This window comes from Alexandromys fortis, unplaced genomic scaffold (assembly GCF_014885135.2).
Source record: "Alexandromys fortis isolate MF-2015 unplaced genomic scaffold, M_Fortis_MF-2015_v1.1 scaffold_8_9099976_23576923, whole genome shotgun sequence".
NCBI classification, from domain to species: Eukaryota; Metazoa; Chordata; class Mammalia; order Rodentia; family Cricetidae; genus Alexandromys; species Alexandromys fortis.
The window spans coordinates 12,120,281-12,141,470 of record NW_026067899.1 but is presented as its reverse complement, the minus strand read 5'-3'; the positions used below and the strand labels follow the sequence as shown (position 1 = coordinate 12,141,470).

At 42.1% G+C, this 21,190-nt stretch overlaps 1 protein-coding gene across 3 annotated transcripts in view; it reads right to left on the bottom strand.

Annotated features, from left to right (window-relative positions):
• The window catches only part of Ccdc148 (coiled-coil domain containing 148), a 231,765-nt gene that overhangs the window by 129,878 nt on the left and 80,697 nt on the right, over positions 1 to 21,190 (bottom strand). For all 3 annotated transcript variants that reach the window (XM_050124064.1, XM_050124070.1, XM_050124081.1), the window contains exons 3-7: positions 17,188 to 17,291; positions 11,768 to 11,850; positions 11,424 to 11,572; positions 10,325 to 10,420; positions 10,067 to 10,248 (exon numbers count right to left, since the gene is read on the bottom strand). In XM_050124064.1, the coding sequence (XP_049980021.1) occupies positions 10,067 to 10,248; positions 10,325 to 10,420; positions 11,424 to 11,572; positions 11,768 to 11,850; positions 17,188 to 17,291 (614 nt within the window). The remainder of the gene's footprint in view (positions 1 to 10,066; positions 10,249 to 10,324; positions 10,421 to 11,423; positions 11,573 to 11,767; positions 11,851 to 17,187; positions 17,292 to 21,190) is intronic.

Genomic DNA, 21,190 nt, shown 5'->3' with positions numbered 1-21,190 from the left:
CAATCCTAGCAAGGCACGCCTGCTAATGGTGATTGGGCTTTGTTCTTGCTCCCTGACCTTCATGAGCTGCTCATACAGCTATGTGCCTTCCTAAGACTTTACATTGTCTTCTTGGGGTTTTCACTTCAAAGCTATTTGACAAAACACCTTAGTCTACCTTAAAGTGATTTTTCGAAGCTTTGTTTCAAGTATGATGTGTTCTGAAAACTGTGAACGCATCTCCCGGCATTAAGATGAATAGAATCTAAGATAGCTGGGCTACTGGGACTCAATTGTTTTTCTTAATCATGAACCTAAGCCACAGTGTATATGGCTCCTCAATAGAAACTCACGTGTTCTAGCTGCGTGATACGTCCTTGTTTTATTTTTTACCATTAAAACTCTATTTAATCTAACATTATTATCGATTAGACAGTACAGTTTAAGAAATCATCTTCATGATAATCCACAGGTAAAAATACCCAGGACAAGGGGATGTTTCCATGAAATAAACACACTGCATTACAGGCAGTGGGGAATCTCCCTGTACCCATTCACACCATGTCAGATACAAGAGAAAGATGGCAGCAGCAAACACATAAAGGCGCACAGCAGAAGCAAAGAACATTCTAGAGTCTGGTCTCCGGGCCTTGTCTAGCCGAGATTCACCCCCCAGTGATTTTGCTCCCGGTGGGCTGTCACCTGAACTTCAACTGCCACCTGCTGCTCCTCTGACATGGCCACCGGCACATAACGAATGATGCTTTGACATTTTACAATTTCTAACGTGCAAATAAATAAAATTAAACAAAGTAGACTCCAGGAGAACTTTGTGGCCTATTCGATGGCCCTGGGGCTAGAGAGACAGCTCCACGGTTAAGGGCATTTGCAGCTCTCCGAGGGACTCCATTTTCAGCGTTCCTCTCAAGTGGTTCACAAATGCCTATATCTCCAGCTCTGGGGGATCTGAGGCCGTATTCAGGCCTCCACAGACATCACATGCACTAGTGAATTCACATACAACACACACACACACATATATCACATGTGTGCATATAAATAAAAAATGTTAACGTTTAAGCTTTTAAAATGAGATTCATGATTTGTCTTGATTGGATGCACTCTGCCATAGGCAACGTAATTTGAAATGTATTTTATTCTTGTGACAAACACAAAGCAGGCTGAATAACTGCCAAACGTGGTTCCTGGTGTGAGATAACACTGAGCTATAAACTAGAATTTGGATGAAAATTTTCTTTTGTAACAATGCTACTAAAGCGATGTGACAAAAAGAAAATTGTCTGCAGTGCCTACCCATCCCTCATCAGCCACAAATGTCAGCTACAGGGAAAGGAATTTCCCCTGGGAAGGCCCGAGGGGAGTGGGAGTGCAATGGCCAACGCTGGCTGCCTGGGTCAGCTAACCAATGGGACTGCTTGAACCCCTGGAGATAGCAAAGCATCACAGGGCTTTCTCGGAGCTTCTCCCTTTCTTTCACTCTTGGCACGCAGCCAGCACAGGTCTACTTGCGGAACTTGACGCTGACCGTGCTCAGGCACTGGACCCTTCCCCACAGCTCTGAGAGCACATTTTCAGGACAAAATACCCACCGGTGGTCGAGCTGCAATTTTGTTTGTTTTGCTTTTTATATAGTTATGTTTTTATTTATAATAATTAGTTTACATCTTAATCAAAGTTTCCCATCCCTCCTTTCCTCCAATCTCCCCCCCCTCCCCTGAGCTCCCCATCAACTCCTCCCTACCCCATTTCAATTCAGAAAACAGCCGGCCTCCCATGGATAGTAACAAAATGTAGTAAGACTAGGCACCCTCCCCCTCCTTGCTTTAAGGCTGGACTAGGCAATCAAGTATGAGGAATAAAGGACCCAAAAGTCAGCAAAAGAGTCAGAGACAGACCCTGCTGAACTGACAACCAGGGAGCCTGCATGGACCTAGGCCTTCTGCATGTGTGTGGAAGCTTTGTGGCCTTATTCATCAGTGAGCCCATGTCATCTCTCTTGTCTTCATCAGGCAACAGACACACGCACAAGCATCTTAGGCCATGTTGTCTTCTGATGCTGGCCTTTCCTAGTTCATCATTAGGAGCAATAGAGTATATGGTTTGCATTGATACAAGGGGAAAGGTAAGGACAGTGACAGAGGTAGACCATATTGGTAAACATAGGGACACAAAGAAAACCCATGAGCAGGACCCTGGTGATATTCTCTCAGGATAACAGTACCCAAGACCTCATCACTAAGTCTAGAAAATGAACTGAGTAGTGAGACTTTTTACAGATGAACCAAATTGTGAAATTTGCTACAGTTTGTGCTGGATATGGCCCTTGAGGCCAGCCTGGACTACATGAGACTCTGTCTCAAAAACTTAAGAACAAAAATAAACAAAAACTAAAAGAAGAAAAGGAGAACCTAACATAGGCTGATTTGGGGAAGGAAGTATAACAATATTCTTTAACACCCTTTGACTCAGAATGTCTACTTCCAGAAGCCATCTAAGCAGAATAATCACAGAATTATTAAAAACACGGTGACAAACCAATTCATTTCTAAAGTTTCTAAACAAACATTGAAATGTAGAGTAACAAATGGGAAATTGGCTGAAGTTGTATAATATAATCACATATTATACTAGTATGCATCTGAGGAAAAACTGCTCATAAAAGGATATCTAGTAGATGACTTAAAATGCAGGAGAAAGTCTAACAACATCGAACAAAAGAACAGCAAGAGGGGGATTAAATAGGGAAGCACTAGCTATGTGCCTACCTTTCCTTTTCATGAACAATACACAAAAATTTTACTCTAAGATCACTCTGGGGTTTAGGTTAATGCCCTTTGTCTTCACTTTTGTCTCTACTTTAAAATGTTGGAGAAAAGCCACTTGTTGGTTCCCCACAGCCTGGCTAGCTTAGACCAGAAATAATCACACAGAAACTGTATTATTTAAATCACTGCTTTGCCCATTAGCTCTGGCTTATTGGCTAACTCTTATATTAATTTAACCCATTTTTATTCATCTGTATATTGCCATGTGGCTGTGGCTTACTGGATAAAATTCCTAGCATCTCCAGTGGCTCCATGGCTTCTCTAAGTCCCCTCTTCTCTCTCCCAGCATACAGCCTAGGTTTTCCCACCTGTCTTTGCCATAGTCTCAAAGCAGTTTATTCATTAACCAATAAAAGCATAGACAAAAGGTCCTCCCACACCATTAAAATTTTCTGTAATGTAATTATTTCTGAATTCAGAGACAAATACACAAACTTAAATTTTCTCGGAGTGCTAAAGCACTGTCTTGAATGGAACCAACAAAAACGATAAATGGAAATAATTAAGTTGAAAAACACGATACTAGAGCATTGGCCATGTTTGTGAGGCCCCGCTGTTAAACAGCACTCGGATTCAGATGTCAGAATATTAATTATGAGCCAACAGTATAAAATTTAATATACCTATCAATAATAAATTATAAATTACTTGTTATCTTGCTATAGTAGTCTACATATTGACTTTGGATCTGACACAGCTTAAATGGACCATCGCACAATTATGTCTCCTCCATATGATTAATTCATCTTAACGTGAGGAAATTAAAGCCACAATCTCTTTAGAATCTAAAACAAGCAATTAAACTCGACTTCCAGTTCTTAATGACACACAGCCTAAGCAGACTCCAAAGTGCTTTGCCCGCGTGACAAACGAAGGGCGAGGCTCTGTTGTACTCAGATTGCTTTTACAGTGTGCTGCAGTAAATGAGGCCATTCTTTAAAGCCGTGCTATCCGAGATGCTAGCCACCAGGCACGTGTGAGGCTCGACACGTGTTAGCATGCTAACATGTTCTGTAGTATAAGCATGTTTCAAAGACTTTATGAAAAAAAGTGTCTAATGCTAATAATAATACTAAAGTATTTGTTGCATATTGTAATTATAATATTTTGGAAATATTAGTTACAATATTTGAAAGGTTCACCCTTTTTAACTTTTTAATACAACTGGTTAAAAATTTTTAATTACCTATGTGGCTCACGTATTCCCATTAAACAGCACTGATCTAGGACACAAGCTGGTTGACCAGCTTCCTGGCATGTGTGAATAGCTTTCTTATTTAGATGGGCAGAAAGGACCTCATCCACTGAATTACGAAGGGCTCGAGACTAGGGAAACGGCCACCCTTCCTCTGAATTGCAGTTACTTAATGTGTAAAACAGCTCTCTTGTTTGTTCCTTTGATTCCTCCAGGGCTTCGAGATGGGGCCTGGCTGTGTAGTCCAGGCAAGTCCCACACACTCAGTCCTGCTTCTGCCTCCTGAGTGCCTGGCTTGCAAACGGGCTCGTCACCTGACAGAACACAGCTGTTAAAATGAGATAAACCCAGAATGCATGTCATGGGTGCTTGTCATATCATGCAATAGGTACTCGTTAAATATCAACTATGTAGTGAACCTTAAACTTAAAATTTTAAGCCCGTGGGGCTGGCGAGATGGCTCAGAGGTTAAGAGCATTGCCTGCTCTTCCAAAGGTCCTGAGTTCAATTCCCAGCAACCATATGGTGGCTCACAACCATCTGTAATGGGGTCTGGTGCCCTCTTCTGGCCTGCAGGCATACATGGAAGGAATGCTCTGTATACATAATAAATAAATAAAATTAAAAAAAGACCACATTTAAAAAAAAAAATTTTAAGCCCGTAATTTGTCTTTTAAAAGTAAGAACCAATTATGTCAAAATGTTTATAATTTCACTACCCGGGGTGACTGTAGTTATTGTTTGTTTGAATGACTGGGCTTCTGGTCTTTTTCCTGTGGTTGTATAGATGTAAATGTCATACTTTAAGAAATACCCAGAGAATTTATGTTATATAACCTACTTTGTGACCTGCTTTTTCTTACATAACACATATTACAGCTATTTGTGTCATTAAAAATCCCTATGGATTAGAACCAGCGTGGTACTGTGCTGTATGGACTCTGCAGGCCAGATGTTACTGCTGCCTAAATGGTTAGCTGTTTAGGTAGTGTCTTGGTTTGCTTTCTATTGCCGTGGGAAACACTATGCCAAAAGCAACTTGGGGAAGAAAACATTTATTTCAAATTTATAGTCTATCATAAAGGGAAGACAAAGAACCTGGAGGCAGGAGCAGATGCGGGGGCCATGGAGGAGTGCTGCTGACCGGCTGCTCTCTAGAGCTTGCTCAGCCTGCTTTCTCAGATCACACAGAATCTCCTGCTGAGGGGAGCACTACCCACAGTGGCCCCCCACCCACACATCCATCATGAATCAAGAAAATGTCTCAAAGACATGCCCATAGGCCAACTCGATGGTAGAAATCCCTCAATTTAAGGTTCCTTTCCCCAGATGACGTTAGTTTGTGTCAAGTTGAAAAAACACTAACCAACTTAGGGTAGTCTTAAAGATTGTGCTACCAGTAGGAAGAGAAAAATTAATATTGAACATACTTGAAGTCAAATATTTATTTCACTTTAATGATTTTGTCTTTCAATATTTGAGACAAATATTCTCTTTATATTGAGTGTGTGTGCATTTGTGTGAGTGTGTGTGCATGCGTGTGTGTGTGTGTGTGTGTGTGTGTGTGTGTGTGTGTGTGTGAGAGTGAGTGTATACACATGGAGGCCGGAGTTGATGTTGGATGTCTACTACTCTTTGCCTTATACTATGAGACAGGTCTCTTACTGAACATGGGGCCCACCAGTTGTTGTAGACTAGCCGGCCAGGGGGCTCTGGCTCCTCCAGTCTCTATCTCCTCAGTGCTAGGATTTCAGATGTGACGCCACATTTGCCTTCTTATGCGGTTCTGGGATCTGAACTCAGGTCCTCATGCTTGTGTGGAGGTCACTTTGCTGCCTGAACCATGTTCCTGACCCATATAAAGATTTCTGGTGCTGTTGTGGCTTTGAAAAACGTTATACGCCAATCATATATAAATAGCCATTTTCCTTATCCTATTTTTAACCCTGGGTAAAACTGTGCTATGCCTGACCATTCTTACAAGGTAAATATTTGAGTTTGTTTTCCATTTCTTAGATAAGTAGATAGGCTCATGAGTTTCTGACTCATTTGTGTTTAGAATGATCACTGTGACATCTCAGCACCTGGCATCTAACCACATGCGCTGCCATTCCTGCCCCACACTATGTTACTGTGGTACATGAATCCCCTGTGCTGAGCTGCTTCTCTCTCTTTTCTCACTCTCTCCTCTGTGTCTCCCCTCTCCTCTGTGTGTGTCTGTCTCCCTCTCTCCTACCTTCTGCCTCCCCTAAACTTTATCCCTTACTAGATCGTCCCCGTGAGCATCACACGCATGGTTCATTGCTATCGCTCCCATTTTAAATGAAATTAAAACATAAGCGAGTGGAGAGCACAGCAAAGGCAGACCCTGTTCTCCGTGGCAGAAAAAAAATTTCAAGTTGTTCATATTCATTCTTTTCTATCCATCCCCTCCCACTCACTCAAACTCACTCCAACCAGCCAGTTACTTCCCCTTCTTCAATGTAAATGGTACCAACAATTCTTTTAGAGCCAAACAGCTATCAGTTGTTGATTGACGCATGCAGCATTTATTCAGTGGGTCATCACCTCCCCGCAGATAGTACAGGCTGCTTTCTCTTCATCTGCCTTCCCGCGCTCTCTGTCTCCATCCATCTATCTATCCATCCATTCCTCCATCCTTCCCCCCGTCCATCTATATATTTGTCTTTTGTTACTTCTCCCTCTTCTGTTTTCTCTGACACTGTCCTGCTCACATATATCAGAAGGGAGAGCTTCTTTTTGTTGCTTTGGTGATCATATCCAACCTCAAGTTGCTGATTTACAATGTATAAAACTCCAGCCCAGATCTTCTTCCTGGACTCTGAACTCACAAAGCCCAAAATATCAATACGGATACCCCAAACTCAGTATGTTCAGGCCCACCCCTCCCAGACAAAACCACCCACTTACAGTCTGCCCATCCCCATTTTCTTAGCTGCCCAATGCAAAGAAGCCATGTGCAGCAAGGAACTTCGGCTGCTCCAGCTGCATTTCCTGGGCTCGTTAAGTACAGCAATTGCCCAAAGTGATCCTACTGCAACAAGAACCAGGTCTTCTCACTGCTCTCTTCTGCTTCACAGCATCTAAGACAGTGGTTCTCAGCTTGCTGGTTGCAATCCCTTTGTAGGTTGAATGACCCTTTCATGGAGTCACACATTATATATCCTGCATATCAGATATTTATATTATTTCCATAACAGTAGAAAAATTGCAGTTATGAAGTAACAACAAAATATTTTATGGCTGGGGGGGCGGTCACCACAACATAAGGAACCTCTATTAAAGGGTTGCAGCATTAGGGAGATTGAGAACCACTCACTGCTCTAGGAGCTTCAAGGTCATTCACAATAAAAGGATGAGGTTGCAAAACATTTCTAAATATATCCTTCTTGAGTGAGGATAGAGCTCAGTGCTATATTACTGGATGAGCATGCATATGAGGCCTTGGGTTCAACTCCCAGCAACACACATATACACACACACACATAAACACACACACACATACACACTTAACCCAATAATAGTTTCCCATTCACTCTTACCTCTTGAACCTCATCCAACAATTCTGCTGATCTGTCCTGGACACTGAACCCTGGTAGGACATACTCATTGAACATAGGTTACCATATTCTTAGGCCAATGGCTGCATGACCAGCTCTTTCAACTCCATGATTTCACACCAACGTCACCATCCAACCAAGACACAACACCAGGTTTTTCTTATTCCAGAATTTCAGTCTGCCTTCTAAATCCCAGCACATTCTGACTCTAACCTATGACTCTGTAGCCCTCACAGCTTCTAATACTGTGGGACATGACTGCCTCCTCAACCTTGTCCACACATCCATGCTGCTGACTTGATCACAAGTGGGTGGTCTGAATGGTAATGGCCCCTATAGGCTCATATATTTGAATCTAAATGCTTGGTCATTGGGGAGCATTGCCACTTGTCAGGGATTAGGTGGTGTGGCTTTGGAGTGGGTGTGGCATCGGGGGAGGAAGTGTATCACTGAAAGGGGAACTTTGGGCTTGCTCTCTCCCTGCTGCCTGCAGAGACTAATTAGTTTCTCCACGTCAGCTACCACCCCAGCAACCTTGTCTGCCTGCGTGCTGCCATGCTTCTTGCCCTTGACCGTAATAGATTAAAACCTCTGAAACGGTACCTGGCCCCAGTTAAATGTTTCCCTTCATAAGAGTTGTTGTGGTCACAGCAACGGAACACTAAGACGACAAGTATTGAGAGTTTTGTCTGACTTATGCTTGTAGACACTAAATAGGCATTTGCAGGAAAAGGGAATGATTTCCCTCATCTCTTCGCACTACTTTGTTCTACTTTGCAAATTAATTGAATAATAACCAGCAAAGTTTCTTTATATAGTAGGTATTTTAATCTTTCATCTCACATGTTGCCAATATTTTTTCTATTTGTTGCCTATTTTTAACCTTTCGTCTTAAAAAATTACTTGTTTTAGCCAAGTGTTTACCTGTAATCACTCTCACCTGCAGTCTCCCTCTCCAGAACCAACGAATGCTCTCGAGGTCTGTGCATTGCTTCAGAAATGCAACGGCAAACCTAAGTGACTGTGTTGAAGCCCCTCCCTGCCTTGCTCAAGGTGAACTACGTATTGCTTTCCTCGTCTCTACAGTTACTATAATGCCTGGATATTGTTCCATTTTGTAAATGTACGTTTTCCTACAAAACTAGTTTTTCTACAAAATTAGCCAGTCCTTTTAAGTTTTTTTCTGTTTTTCATTGCTGAAACAAATAACTATTAAAAGAGTGTGCATATATAAGTATATATGTGCGACGTGTTCTTGAGATACAGAAATATTGTGATGAAGGAGATTCATTTTGTGACTGAATAATTTACAACAAGCATCTATATAGAGATGAATTACCAAATAAAAATTAAATAAAATTTTGAAAGCAAAGAATTAAGGAGGGTTGGGAAGAATTGTGGCCCTAATATAAAACATATAATTTGGGTAATTGTATCAAATTAGGAAAGGTTTTAGTTGCAAACAACAAGAAATCCAGGTCAACTGGCTGAAGGTGATGATATGAACGAATAGTCCTTGCGAAGTCTGCGCATGCTCACCCTGGTATGGGAGCACAGGCTTTTCATTCCAGTACTCAGGAAACAAAGGCAGGCAGATCTCTGTGAGTTCCAGGATAGCCAGAGCTACACAATGAAACTCTGACTAAAAAAAATCAAAAACTAAATTGAACCATAAATAATAAAGTATGAGTACACCCCCACAGATGTGCACAAACACAGACCATGAGCATTCTCCCAAGACCCAACAACTAGAAGCAAATAGGAAAGCAGTCATGTTAAAATAACATGATCCTGATAAATCGGAAGTTCAGTTAGTAATGTCATCTGCCATACTTATTAGCACATATTCATGTGTCTTTGTGTGCAGAGCAGCGGACAGCTGCTGCAACCCACCTCTAGAGATCCCAGTTCTCTATAATCCTCCAATAAACCTCTCTGAAAACTCATCTGACTTCACTATTCCTCTTTTCTGCAATTAGCAGCTTCAGGGCAGTCCTATTTGATTAGGAATAGGGTGCTCATTTCTTCCCTGATACTGCCAGTTTTCTAAGAGGCAAGGGCCACCTTCTAGACTAGTCTAGAAGCTCCTTCATGAACCCTTTCCAAGGAACTCAACAGAGAGCACTGTCGCTTAAAGATTTTTTTAATAGATATTCATCAAATAAAACACACAATATCATTTATAGTAAAAGCATTGAGCTAACCAATAAGAAGCTAGAGCGAATGGGCCAAGCAGTGACTTTAATTAATACAGTTTCTGTGTGATTATTTCAGGGCTAAGCTAGCCTAAGCATCCGGGAACAAACTAAACTAACCTTGCAACACCCAGGGTTTTTTTTTTCAACAAACTAGGTCAAAATTATATTGGTTATATTGCAATCACATATAACTAGAAGACGGTAAATCAGAAGCATAGTGACCCTGAACACAGATTCAAATTCAGTCAAGGAGTCATGTTTGATCACCTGCGTATGTCTTCTAATTGCAGATCAAAGTCTTCAAGTTTCTTTTGATATTTCTCTGTCAAGTTCCAGAACTCATTAAGGACTGACGATTTCAGATCAGGGTACGGGCACTCCAAAGTTTCTAGCTCCATAGGATGTTCGCTGAGCAGGCTAGCCTTTTCTTCCGAAGAGTAATCTAGTAACTGCAAGGGATTATTATTGTATTTAACAAATAAAAGATGGGTTGAAAGAGTTAATCACGCATTGTGTTGCACTTACCTTCACGCTCCAGGCCGAAAGGTCTTTTTCTAGTTTCTGTTGCTCCTGGTTGAGGTTTTCAAAGGCAGCCTTGGATTGTTTCCTGACAAAGTCAACCTAGAGGATTGTGGCGTGTGGACAGGAGGAAGTGTTTGAATTACTGCAATGCACTCAAGGTTAGTTCCATAGAAAGACACAGTCTCAGAAGTCAGGAGGGGGTGAAAATGAGGGAGGGAAAACCCTTTTGAAGATCGGTGAAGAAAAGAGCTGCCAGGCAGCCAAGGCTCTTCAAACAAGCAAGGCTCGGTGAGGATTCCACACCCATCGCTAAAACTGGGCTCCACCACCTAGTACTGACAGTCACCCTGTTCTACATTTGAGTTCACTGATGGTAAGGCTTCAACCACACCTTCACTCTCCAGCTTCCTTGCTACTAGTCTACAGTACTAGGCAGAGCTACTAGTCTAGGTGTAGTTAAAGCTTTTGATTACCTGTAAAAGCAGTATAACATTATAGCGGAGCTGACAAGTAGAGAGATCAAAGTTCAGACCCTACTTCCGTCACAACGCACTTAAAGGCACACAAAAGGCCGGCAGAGGAGGAAAGCAGTGAGAATCCAGGTATGGCTGGTTAGGGACCGTGGAGAACTAAAGGGCAGAAGGTGCCACAGCTTGACAGAGGAAACAGCTCACCTATGGGCTCTGAGACAGGAGTAGGCTTGCTATATGAAGGGCACAGAACAAAGGCAGCCTCTGTGCTACCGAGCTCATGTGGAATGGGACAGTGTGGGGCAAGAGATGTTATTGAAGAAGGAAGGAGATTCAGTGAATGAGGTTGTATATGGGTGTAAGGATTGTGAAGAGTCCATAGGAAATTTCAGTAGTCAGACAAGTTGATCTCTCTGTACCTGGGCAGAGCCTCAAAGTACCCTGGGAGGAGGGGCAAGGATGAAGGCAGGAGGATGAGTTAAAATGTGGGTACCTGGCCATATCCAAGCACATGTTTAAGAAGTTAAGGAGCCCTCTACTTGAACACACAAGGCAGGTGTCTGCTTCAACTGTTCTATTTGGGACAAAAAAATGAAATATTACATTGTGTTTTGAAAAGGCAACATACTGACCTCTTCCAGAACCATTGCTGAATTAGACCCAGTATGGGAGGGTGCATACTGGGAAGTTTGGCACTGTCTCTTCAGGTGTGTTCTCAGCTGATGAATAGGGTGGATCACAGCTTTAAGATATGTGCACCATTGTTCTGCCAGCTCTTTCTCTGTGTGAAGAGAAATTGAATCAAGGAGATGCATTACTATCTTAAAGAACAGATTGTTAGTTTATTGACTTTTCATATTTGTTTAGAAAATCAAACAGGTGTTACTACTAAAAGAACATTAAGTTGGGTGACCAACTCCCATAGTTCCAAACAAGATTCCCCTTTATAAGTAGGTTCAAAGAAAAAAAAACTCACCAAAATTCATAAGCTCACAAAAGCATTCGTTGCCAATGCTCTCTTCATTGAGACAAGATTTTATTTCCGACTCCAATTTACATCTGAAACAGACATGATCTCAATCAATTTCTTTACAGTCCTAATCACACATATAGGCTTAAATGCAAGCAGGGTACGAAAAGTCCACCGAATTGGGTTCTGGTCATCTTCTCATACGCTCAAGCCATGTTCCTAACATGGGCAGAAACAACAGGGTGAGCACCGGCAGTGGCCCCTGCAGGTCTTGGCAGCATGTTACACTAAGCATCTGAGGACACCGGGAAGCCACCCCACCTGCTCAGGATTCAGCACAGAGAGACTCCCAAGGGAGCGGTTACAGATGGAGGGGTGAGAATTAGCAACAGCGGCTGGAGAGAGGGAGAGTGGCCAGCCTGGACCTGCGAGGAGGCTCCCTAAAGGTCAGAGCTGATGGGAGTCTGAGGCAGGCAAATAAGAACAAGAGAATATTTTGTTTTTATCCAGTAATGATCAATAAATCTTGATAATCTTTTACTACTTGTTTAAAGATAGTCATTTCTAGAGTAAAACTGTATGCACCTCCAGGTGGGCATTCAACACATTTCTGTACCCCTTATTTACGTAACTAAGTCAGATCTGTTGTTAATGGACACTTTAATATTAAAATGGCATGAGAAAATAGTAACAATTTTAATACTTCAATATGTTTATTATTTTTATTTTCACAAACAGGCTTCTATTCTTTACCTGTATTTTATATGATTGGAATAACAGCATATTTAACAATTCATGTTATAGTTCTGTGAGGTTTTTTTGCTTATCACTGATATTTTACACTATTTCCAAATGGTTAATTCATGTTGTAATATTGGATAGTATGCATGTGTATATGTGCCATCATGTGGTGGTGCTTTGTTTGTGATCTAACAAATAAAGCTGGCCTGGAGATCATCATGCAGAACTTAGCCACTAGTTAACCAGAGAAGCCAGACAGGGGCGGCACACACCTTTAATCCCAGCACTACAGAGTTGGAAACAGGAATATAAGGCAGATAGAGACAGGATCTCAGGCTTTATTAGCCTGAGAATTCATCAAGACAGGATCCTTGGTTTGGGGATTCGGTAGAGGTAAGAAGTCTCTCTATTGACTGGCTCCTTTACTTCTCTGCTCTTTCAGCATTTACCTTAATTCTTGACTCCAGGTTTTAATTACTAAGACCAATTAGAATTCAGGCTAGACCATCATTGTTAAGCTAATTCATATCTGTGAATAAAGGTGAGAGGCTACTATAAATGATACTTCTGTTTCCTAGCAGGCAGTTTTCCCCAGAAATGGTGGAGAGGTGTACTTATGTTCACATGTTAAGAGTGTGTGTGCGCAAAGAGGTCAGAGGTCAACCTTGGTATCTTAGTCATTGTCTACTATTTGGAGACTGCCTCTCACTAGCTTGGAGGTCACTCAGTGACTTAGACCGGCTGGCCAGTGACCGGGATCTGTCCACCCTCACCTCTGCCATGCTGGGGTCACAACTTCTCTTTAAACCTGGTTTCTGGGGGTCAAACTCAGCTGCTTGTGCGTGTTAGCCAGGCACTCTGCCAATGGAGCCATTCTCCAGCCTTTGCATACCTGCAACCCTTATATTCAAGGTGGCTGTATTTGCTCTCTTTCCTCTTTCTTTATTTTTATTATTGTAACAGGGTCTCACTTAGTATCTTGGTTGGCCTGGAATCCACTCTGTAGGCCAGGCTGGCCTTGAATTCAAAGATCCAACTGCCTCTGCCTCTGCCTCAAGTACTGAAATTAAAGGCACCACCACCACCTGGCTTCAAACATGATTTTTATTATATGTGTAAATGGAGAAAATATTTAATCTATCTACTGAATTTCTTAGTGCCAGGATGGTTACAGATTAACATAGCTTCTGGTTGTTGTCAGAAGTGAAAGCTTTTTACACAGTAGACTTCATCTCCCATCACAGGATGAGAATTAAAATCATAGGATGAAAATTCTCTCTCTCTCTCTCTCTGTCTCTCTCTCTCTCTCTGTCTCTGTCTCTCTCTGTCTCTCTCTGTCTCTGTCTCTCTCTGTCTCTGTCTCTCTCTGTCTCTGTCTCTGTCTCTCTCTGTCTCTGTCTCTGTCTCTCTCTCTGTCTCTCTCTCTCTCTCTCTCTCATCAAAGACAGGGTTTCTCTGTGTAACTATGGCTGTCCTGGAACTCACGCTCTAGACCATGCTGGCCTCAAACTCAGAGATCCATCTCCCTCTGACTCCTGCGTGCTGGGATTAAAGGTGTGCGCCACCACCATTTTTCTTTTGAGGTTGGAGGTGGGGTAGGGCGGGTGCATTATCATGAAGACAAACCAGAATTCCCTTTAGAGCAGAGCTGTTTATGCACAAAGGAAGTGCTCACACAACCACGTCTTCTATTGGGTGGTGGGACTGAGAAAGCAACGGGAGCCCCTGTACTGCCACTTTGGTGATCTGAGGGAGCCAAGTCTCCACCCAGAACTTTGAACTCTCAGGCAAGAATGAGGTCTGTATGAGACTCGGATGCACCTTCATCAGGCTGACCTCTACAGACGGTGGCTTTGAAGACAGTAATACAGTGTCCACAAATGGTCGTGCCAAAGCTCAGTGTCACAGAGGAAACAGCAACGTGTGCTTCTGGGAACGTGTAACACAGTCCGCAGGAAAGAGGACTGGAGTAAGCCTGCTAAATTTCAAATAGAAATTTACAACTTTAAATATTACACAAATTTGATATTTGGAAGTTTTATCTAGTCCTCCAAGCAGATTTTTAAGGTCCTAACTTATGCCTCTGTGTGTGCGTACATGTGCACAGTAGAAGTCAAAGGTCAGAGGTTGACATTTGGCATCTTCAATCACTCTCCACTCTACAGTTTTTCATTTTTAAAGATGTATTTTATTATTTTATGTGTTTGTTCTGCTTACACATATGTACATGCACCTTGTTCACATGTATGATGTGCACCACATACATGTCTGGTGCCATTGAAGATAAGAAGAGGGCTTCAGATCTCCCGGGCCTGGAGTTAGACAGTTGTCAGATTCTCTGTGGGTGCTGGGATTCTCACCTGGGTCCCCAACAAGAGCAACAGTGCTCTGAACAGACGAGCCAACTCTCCAACCTCCACCTTACTTTTTGATAGGGTTTCTCATTCAACCCAGAGCTGGTCAGCTCAGTTGAACTTGCTGGCCAGCTGGCTCTACAGAGCCCCTGTCCCCCACCTCATTGGAACACATGTGGGCCGTCATGCCAGGCTTTTTATCATGTGGGTACTAGAGATGGAACTCGGGTCCTTGTGCCTCCCTCCCAAGCTCTTTACCCAGCCAGCTTCCCTTGGTTTTCCTAGCAAGGCTGGAGAACTCTCATTTGATGCAAATGGAACCTTCTGGGGAAAAGAGAAGCCTGGCAGCTCTAAGATGATGGAACACGGGAAGCAAACCCCAACGTTTTAAACCCCTCTTCCCACATGCTACTTTGTTTACCTTGTATAGACACATTAGCCCTCTAAACCCCGTCAGAAGGTTGAGCAGCGGCAGCAGGGGAGCAATGAGACCTACTTGGTATGGCTGTTTTCCAGACGGAGGTTAAGCACAGCAACTATTAACTTCTTGTCTGGTACCTACGCAATTATCAAGGAAAGGTTAACTACCATTGTACCCCTTATCTTCTGCAGGTCTAAGGTCTTCAAATAGGGTCTTTGGGTAAAACATAAGAATCTTTTCCTTATTAAGAAAGTACAGATGTGTGTGTGTGTGTGTGTGTGTGTGTGTGTGTGTGTTTATTTTAAAAAAATTTTGAGACAGGCTCTCACTTCACAGCCCAGATTAGCCTGGAACTTGCTATTTAGCCAAGACTGGCCTTGAAGTTGTGGCAATCCTCCTGCCTCGGCATCCTGAGTGCTGAGATTACAGGTGCCATCCATCATGTCAGGCAGATATTCTGAGGGTAGACAAGTGCAGCATTTAAACTCCTATTTTGTTCAAGGTCCTTACACTGCCCATACATCTAGACATGTCCCTACCATTAGAGACATTTCCTATTGCTTTTTGTTTTTCATCTCATGGAATGCGTATGAGAATTACCTTACATTCTAGAAGAACACGGAAAATTACATTAGCATTCTTATTTGTGTTCAGGGTTTAGTCCTTCTAAGTTTGCAGACAATGGGGTCATCCTCACTGGAGAGAGCTCCTTGCCCCCAACATCTGTCCTTCTAGCTCAGCCAACAGAACGAGTTTCCATGATGCAATGCACATGATCCGTCTATCTGGCTCAGGATCAACTCGGTCCACACATTAGGCAGGATCCAGAATGGCCAAGATTTTACCAAATGGGAAGAAAAGGAAACCCTTCCCAGTCCCTCCATTGTGTGTGCTTACATAGGTGACCACCACGATTCAAGTTAACGCATGGCTCTCTTTATTGTATTTCAATGATGCAAGTTTTCAAAATGGTTTTGTAGTGGCCTTAAATATTTTTTTCTCTATTAGAGGTGACGTTTGAAGGGTTTTGGTGTATCTGATTTGGTTTTTATAGCTGAAGTAAATTGTGCAGTTCATAGCATTTTATTTTCCTGGGTTACGTTGAATCATAATCTAAACCCCTTGTCAGTTGTGACCCTTGCACCTCTTGTATAGGGATCACTGCACAGAGTACAAAGTTCACATTGTCATGAAAGTACACAAGCCCAAAGAAAGAAAAGAAAATGAAACTCAGAAACCTGACATAGACTAAGATCACAGTTAAATCTTCCTAAGAATGAGTATGTGTAATGATGTTTTTTAAAGCATGGTTTATAAATACTACAATGTCAGAGCAAATGGGTAAGCCTGAAATGGAAGATATCTTTTGGTCATTGCTTTTGGAAAAAATTTGCAGAGCTTATAATTAAGGTCAAATATCAAATTATTATTTTGTCTTAATTCATCTTTGGCTGCTACAAATAGTAACAGCTGCCTCCATTTGTATTGTGAACTCTTCAGCTCCTTTGTATTGAGAGCATTTATTAATCCTCTTCTGTGTGCCCACCACGAAAGGATGGCTGTGACGTTTGCCCCCGAGGCGCCTCTGCTTTAGAGGGAAGAGTGTGTAACCAAACGTGAGCATGTGATGTGTGTCTACACACAGCCAAGCCTGAGATGGGGAGTGCAGAAGAGGGAGTGAGTGTCCAGTACAGGTGAATGTCCTTTACCCCATCAGAGAGCACTGGCCTATCAACACATTCCCTGCCTTCCAGAATAAGCTAAGAAAACGTGGCTCTAATTCCAACAACTCGAAATTTTGATTGTGTGGTTTAGCTAACATGGACCATTACAGATGTAAATCAGTCATGGGGACGCCCAGGAGTTCCCACACATCCCCACTGACCTGGGGTGGGGGGAGGCAGGCTCACCTGGTTCCCTGCAGCCGTTCCTGTTCCTGCCACCACACCTGCTTGTGTTGTTTGACCAACATTTGCTCTTTAGCCGCCTTTGAAGTCTCCATGGCTTTTCTGATCTACATATAGAGGACGAACCAAAGAGGAGCAATGTTCAAACTTGAAAACAAAACAAAACAAAACAAAAATTTCCCCCAGACCTGGGGGAGAATTGCAGGGGAGGAGCAAAGTGGTGAAGATACTCAAAATATATGCATGAACTTCTCAGAGAATTACAAAAAAGTCTGTATTTTTGAAATGTATTTCCACAAAAGAAAGGCTCCTGTTTTTCCAACATCACTGGTACATCTTCTAATATGCAATCCCCCTAAAATAAGTACTGAATTAAATATCAGGGAGAAGAGAGCTGTACACCAGTGATACATGCCAATAATCCCAGCACTCGGGCCATAGAGGCAGGAGAATCATGAATTCAAGGCCAGCCTTAATGAAACAGTTTGAAGCTGTCTCAAGAAACAAAGAAAGACGACATGGCCTGGGATATTGGCCAATTTGAGACCCCTATTGCAGGCATGCAAAAAGGTGAAGTTGTTGACTTTTTCATTTGTTTTATTTACTTTTTTGCTTGTTTTTAAAAAAAATCTTTATTTACTGTTACTGTGTATGGATGTTTTGCCTACATTCATATCTATGCATCACATGCATGCACGAAGGCCAGAAGGGGGGTGTCAGATCCCCGAGAACTGGAGTTACTCATGATTGTTAGCCACCGTTTGGATCCTGGAAATCAAGCCCGGGTCCCCTGGAATAGCAGCGAGTGGTCTTAACTGCCGAGCCTCCTCCCCAGCAGCGCCATTCTGGTTTTCACTAATAAGCAACACCCCCACTTCATTCCCAAGGAAGACTTCAGAAGATTCCACAAATTTGTCCCCATTTTGGACACATGTTTCCTACAAGATATTTAGAGAGCATCATTCTCATTTTTATACACAAGGATGCCAAAGGTCAGAGGATTAGGTTCAAAGAAACCATACAGTTTGAAAATACCAGTCCATAGGCCCTTGGTGTTGGGTTGGATTTAATCTGAGCCCTCATCACAAGATGGGAAAGGTTCATTAAATCCATTGTTAGGGGACCTGGCTTTAGCCCCAGCGTCAGTAATCAAGAACAGGGACTGGAAAATGGAGCTGCAATCATTCAATTTCATGGCTTTATAAATAAACTTTTCAAACTTAGGCAAATAGTTATTGAAAGGTACTTAACAAATACTGAAAACTTATGGAAGAGGGAAACTTAAATTTTTAACGAAATGTAGTATTCCCCAAGCCTTTTAGCATGCCACACACGAGTGCTTCAGGGACTTTGCAGCCAACTTCTGTCAGGTTTGGGTCTGTTGCCATCTCCCTGATCTGTGCCCAGGCATAAAGCAGCCTCTTTCTTGGCTGGCTTCTAGATGGGTTTAAATGACGGAAAATGTCTGCTACGGAAGTTTGGAGGGAAGGAGACAAGACAAGGCCGACACATCATAATCCCCCTCCTAAAGCATTGCCCCACCCCTCTCTTTTCAGAAGGTTCTCCAGTGCACCCAGTTTTCCCTGGACATGGTTCCAAATAGCTCAGAGGTTTCCTCCCGGGGAATGCGGCTTCACCCCACGCCTTTGTTTCGTTCCTCTGACCTGAGGGCAGTGACATATTTCAACTCTTTGTTGCCTCACAGTCCCCAGCTTCTTAGCGCTATAGCTCTACCATCTGTGTAACCACCGTCCAACACTGAATGTTGCTTGACTCCAACCCCCAAAGCAGTGTCTGATACTTGGTTAGACTCTTCTTAAAGCCACGTGGACTCTGAACTTTGTGTTTCGTGTTAACACTTTTAGATACGTATGCACATACAAATCAAAGCTGGCTGAGGGGTTGAGAGCACTGGTGCTGCTCTTGCAGAGGACTCAGGTTCGAGTCTCAGCACCCACAAGGTGCCTCACAACCTCCTCTAACTCCAGCTCCAGGGGATCTGACAACCCCTTCTGCCCTCATGGACACAAACCCACGCAGATACACACATGCACACAATTACAAAATAAAACAAATAAACCTTTAAAACAGAAATTACAAATCGGAAACTTGACAAATATACATATTTCATAATTTTACTGCTACTACCCTATTTCAGTACTTTAATAGCTGTAAAATAGCAAGAATGAAGATGTAAAAACTTGAGGAGACAAGTTCCAAAAAGGGATCGTCATAATGTGTGCTATTTCCAGCTGCCGTTCACTGATTACTTTAACCTTGAGTTTATCTTTGCGCTGTTCCGGTTTCTGATTCAAAATTAGGGACGTGAGCAAACTAAGTAATCCAAAGGGTAACTTTAAAAGGATGAAGTCAAACCTTTCCCATAGAAGTTCTTAATGTTATCACTATAAAGTTTTTTTTTTTTTATTTGGTAGGAGACGCTGGTTTAAAAAAAAAATTCAATTTCTACCTATTGGAAAAACTGCAAGAATGGGGTATTTCTATGTTCTGATATGCTAGCACTTGAGTTAAGAATGTCTAAATCTTATTTCAAATTTTTAAGCATCTACAGCCTCTAAAATTTCTTGTAACAGACAGAACTTTAAAATTAGATTCTTTTGACATTTTTGGTCCATGCTGTACAAAAAATTAAAACATATTGGTGGAAAGATGTGAACATATTTTTTACAGCTTAAGGGAAAAAAATCAATGCTGTTGCCTTTGGGCCCAGGGAAAGACCAATTAAATAGATTATAAAAGTCAAAAATCAGGTTACCGGTTTTCACTAGATACTTCCAGTACTTTGTACAACATCTTAATTTTTGGTTTTTTGTTTTGTTCTTTTGGAAATTCAACCATTGACTCTACTTTTATCCTCAGGCCACAAATGAAGAAAAACAGAGGCTTTAAAAGAACGCAAAGATTTAGAGTTGTATCTTCATCAGCTGAGATTGTTCCATGATTCTAATTCATTTTACCGGGCAATAAGCCAGGTAAACTCATTTTTAAGGTGGGTGATAACTAATGCAGAATGCATTTAAAATACTTTGAGGGGAAAAAAATCAAGAGTAATGAATTTAGTAAAAGATCATAAAACCCCACTGTGTCTGATTTATTGTGATTATCTAAGACATGAGACCGCCAACTAAGCCTTCTGAAATACTACAAAAGACTATAGGTCAGAGAGTCCCAGTTGAGAACTAAACATCCCCAAGCAGTGTAGAGCTGAAGCTGCCGGGCACGTGCGGAGACATTTGACAAAATTCACTAGGATGTGATGTGAGCTTTAGCAATGAAGTGTCCATGCCACACCAAGGGAAAAAAAAAATGACCTAGGATGCGGTTCCTCATCAGTCAGGCTGGCGGTGACGCGGGTATGGAACAAAGCAGTCCGTGAGCCTCTTAAATTCTCATGGGCATAGAAAATGAGACAAGCCCTGCAGAAGGGAATGTGGCTATATATAAGATGTTTTCATAACTGATTAACTTTGACCTAGCAGCATCATTTATAGAAATGGCTCTGGAAACCATCTTGGCAAAAGGGTCCTCGATTATTCATGGTGGCACCGTTTACAGTGAAGACTGGAGGACAAATAGTGAGTGTTCTTTCCGATGTGAGCTGAGCCTGAATCTGAGCGGCTCTCTAGATAAACTAGATATAACTATATACAACTATAACTATAACAAAGTGCAGGAAATGCAAAGAGAAAAACATGTTTCGTGACACACTATGATGCAGACGGCATAACTCTATGAGGAACTATAAGACCAATGTCACGCAGCTTCTTCAGGACTTACAAGTTATAAACCTACAAGAGAATGGAGGAAACCAAGTGAAGCAAAATACCAAGAATGAATCGCCATGTCTGGGTTGTATTCAGATGCCCATTTGAGGAAAATTTTGAAATAATCTTCTGAGGCCCCCAAGGAAATTTAATAATACTAACTAGATAAAATTGAGAAGCTAACACTTTGATACATGGTAGTGGCATGACAAGGCTTCTAA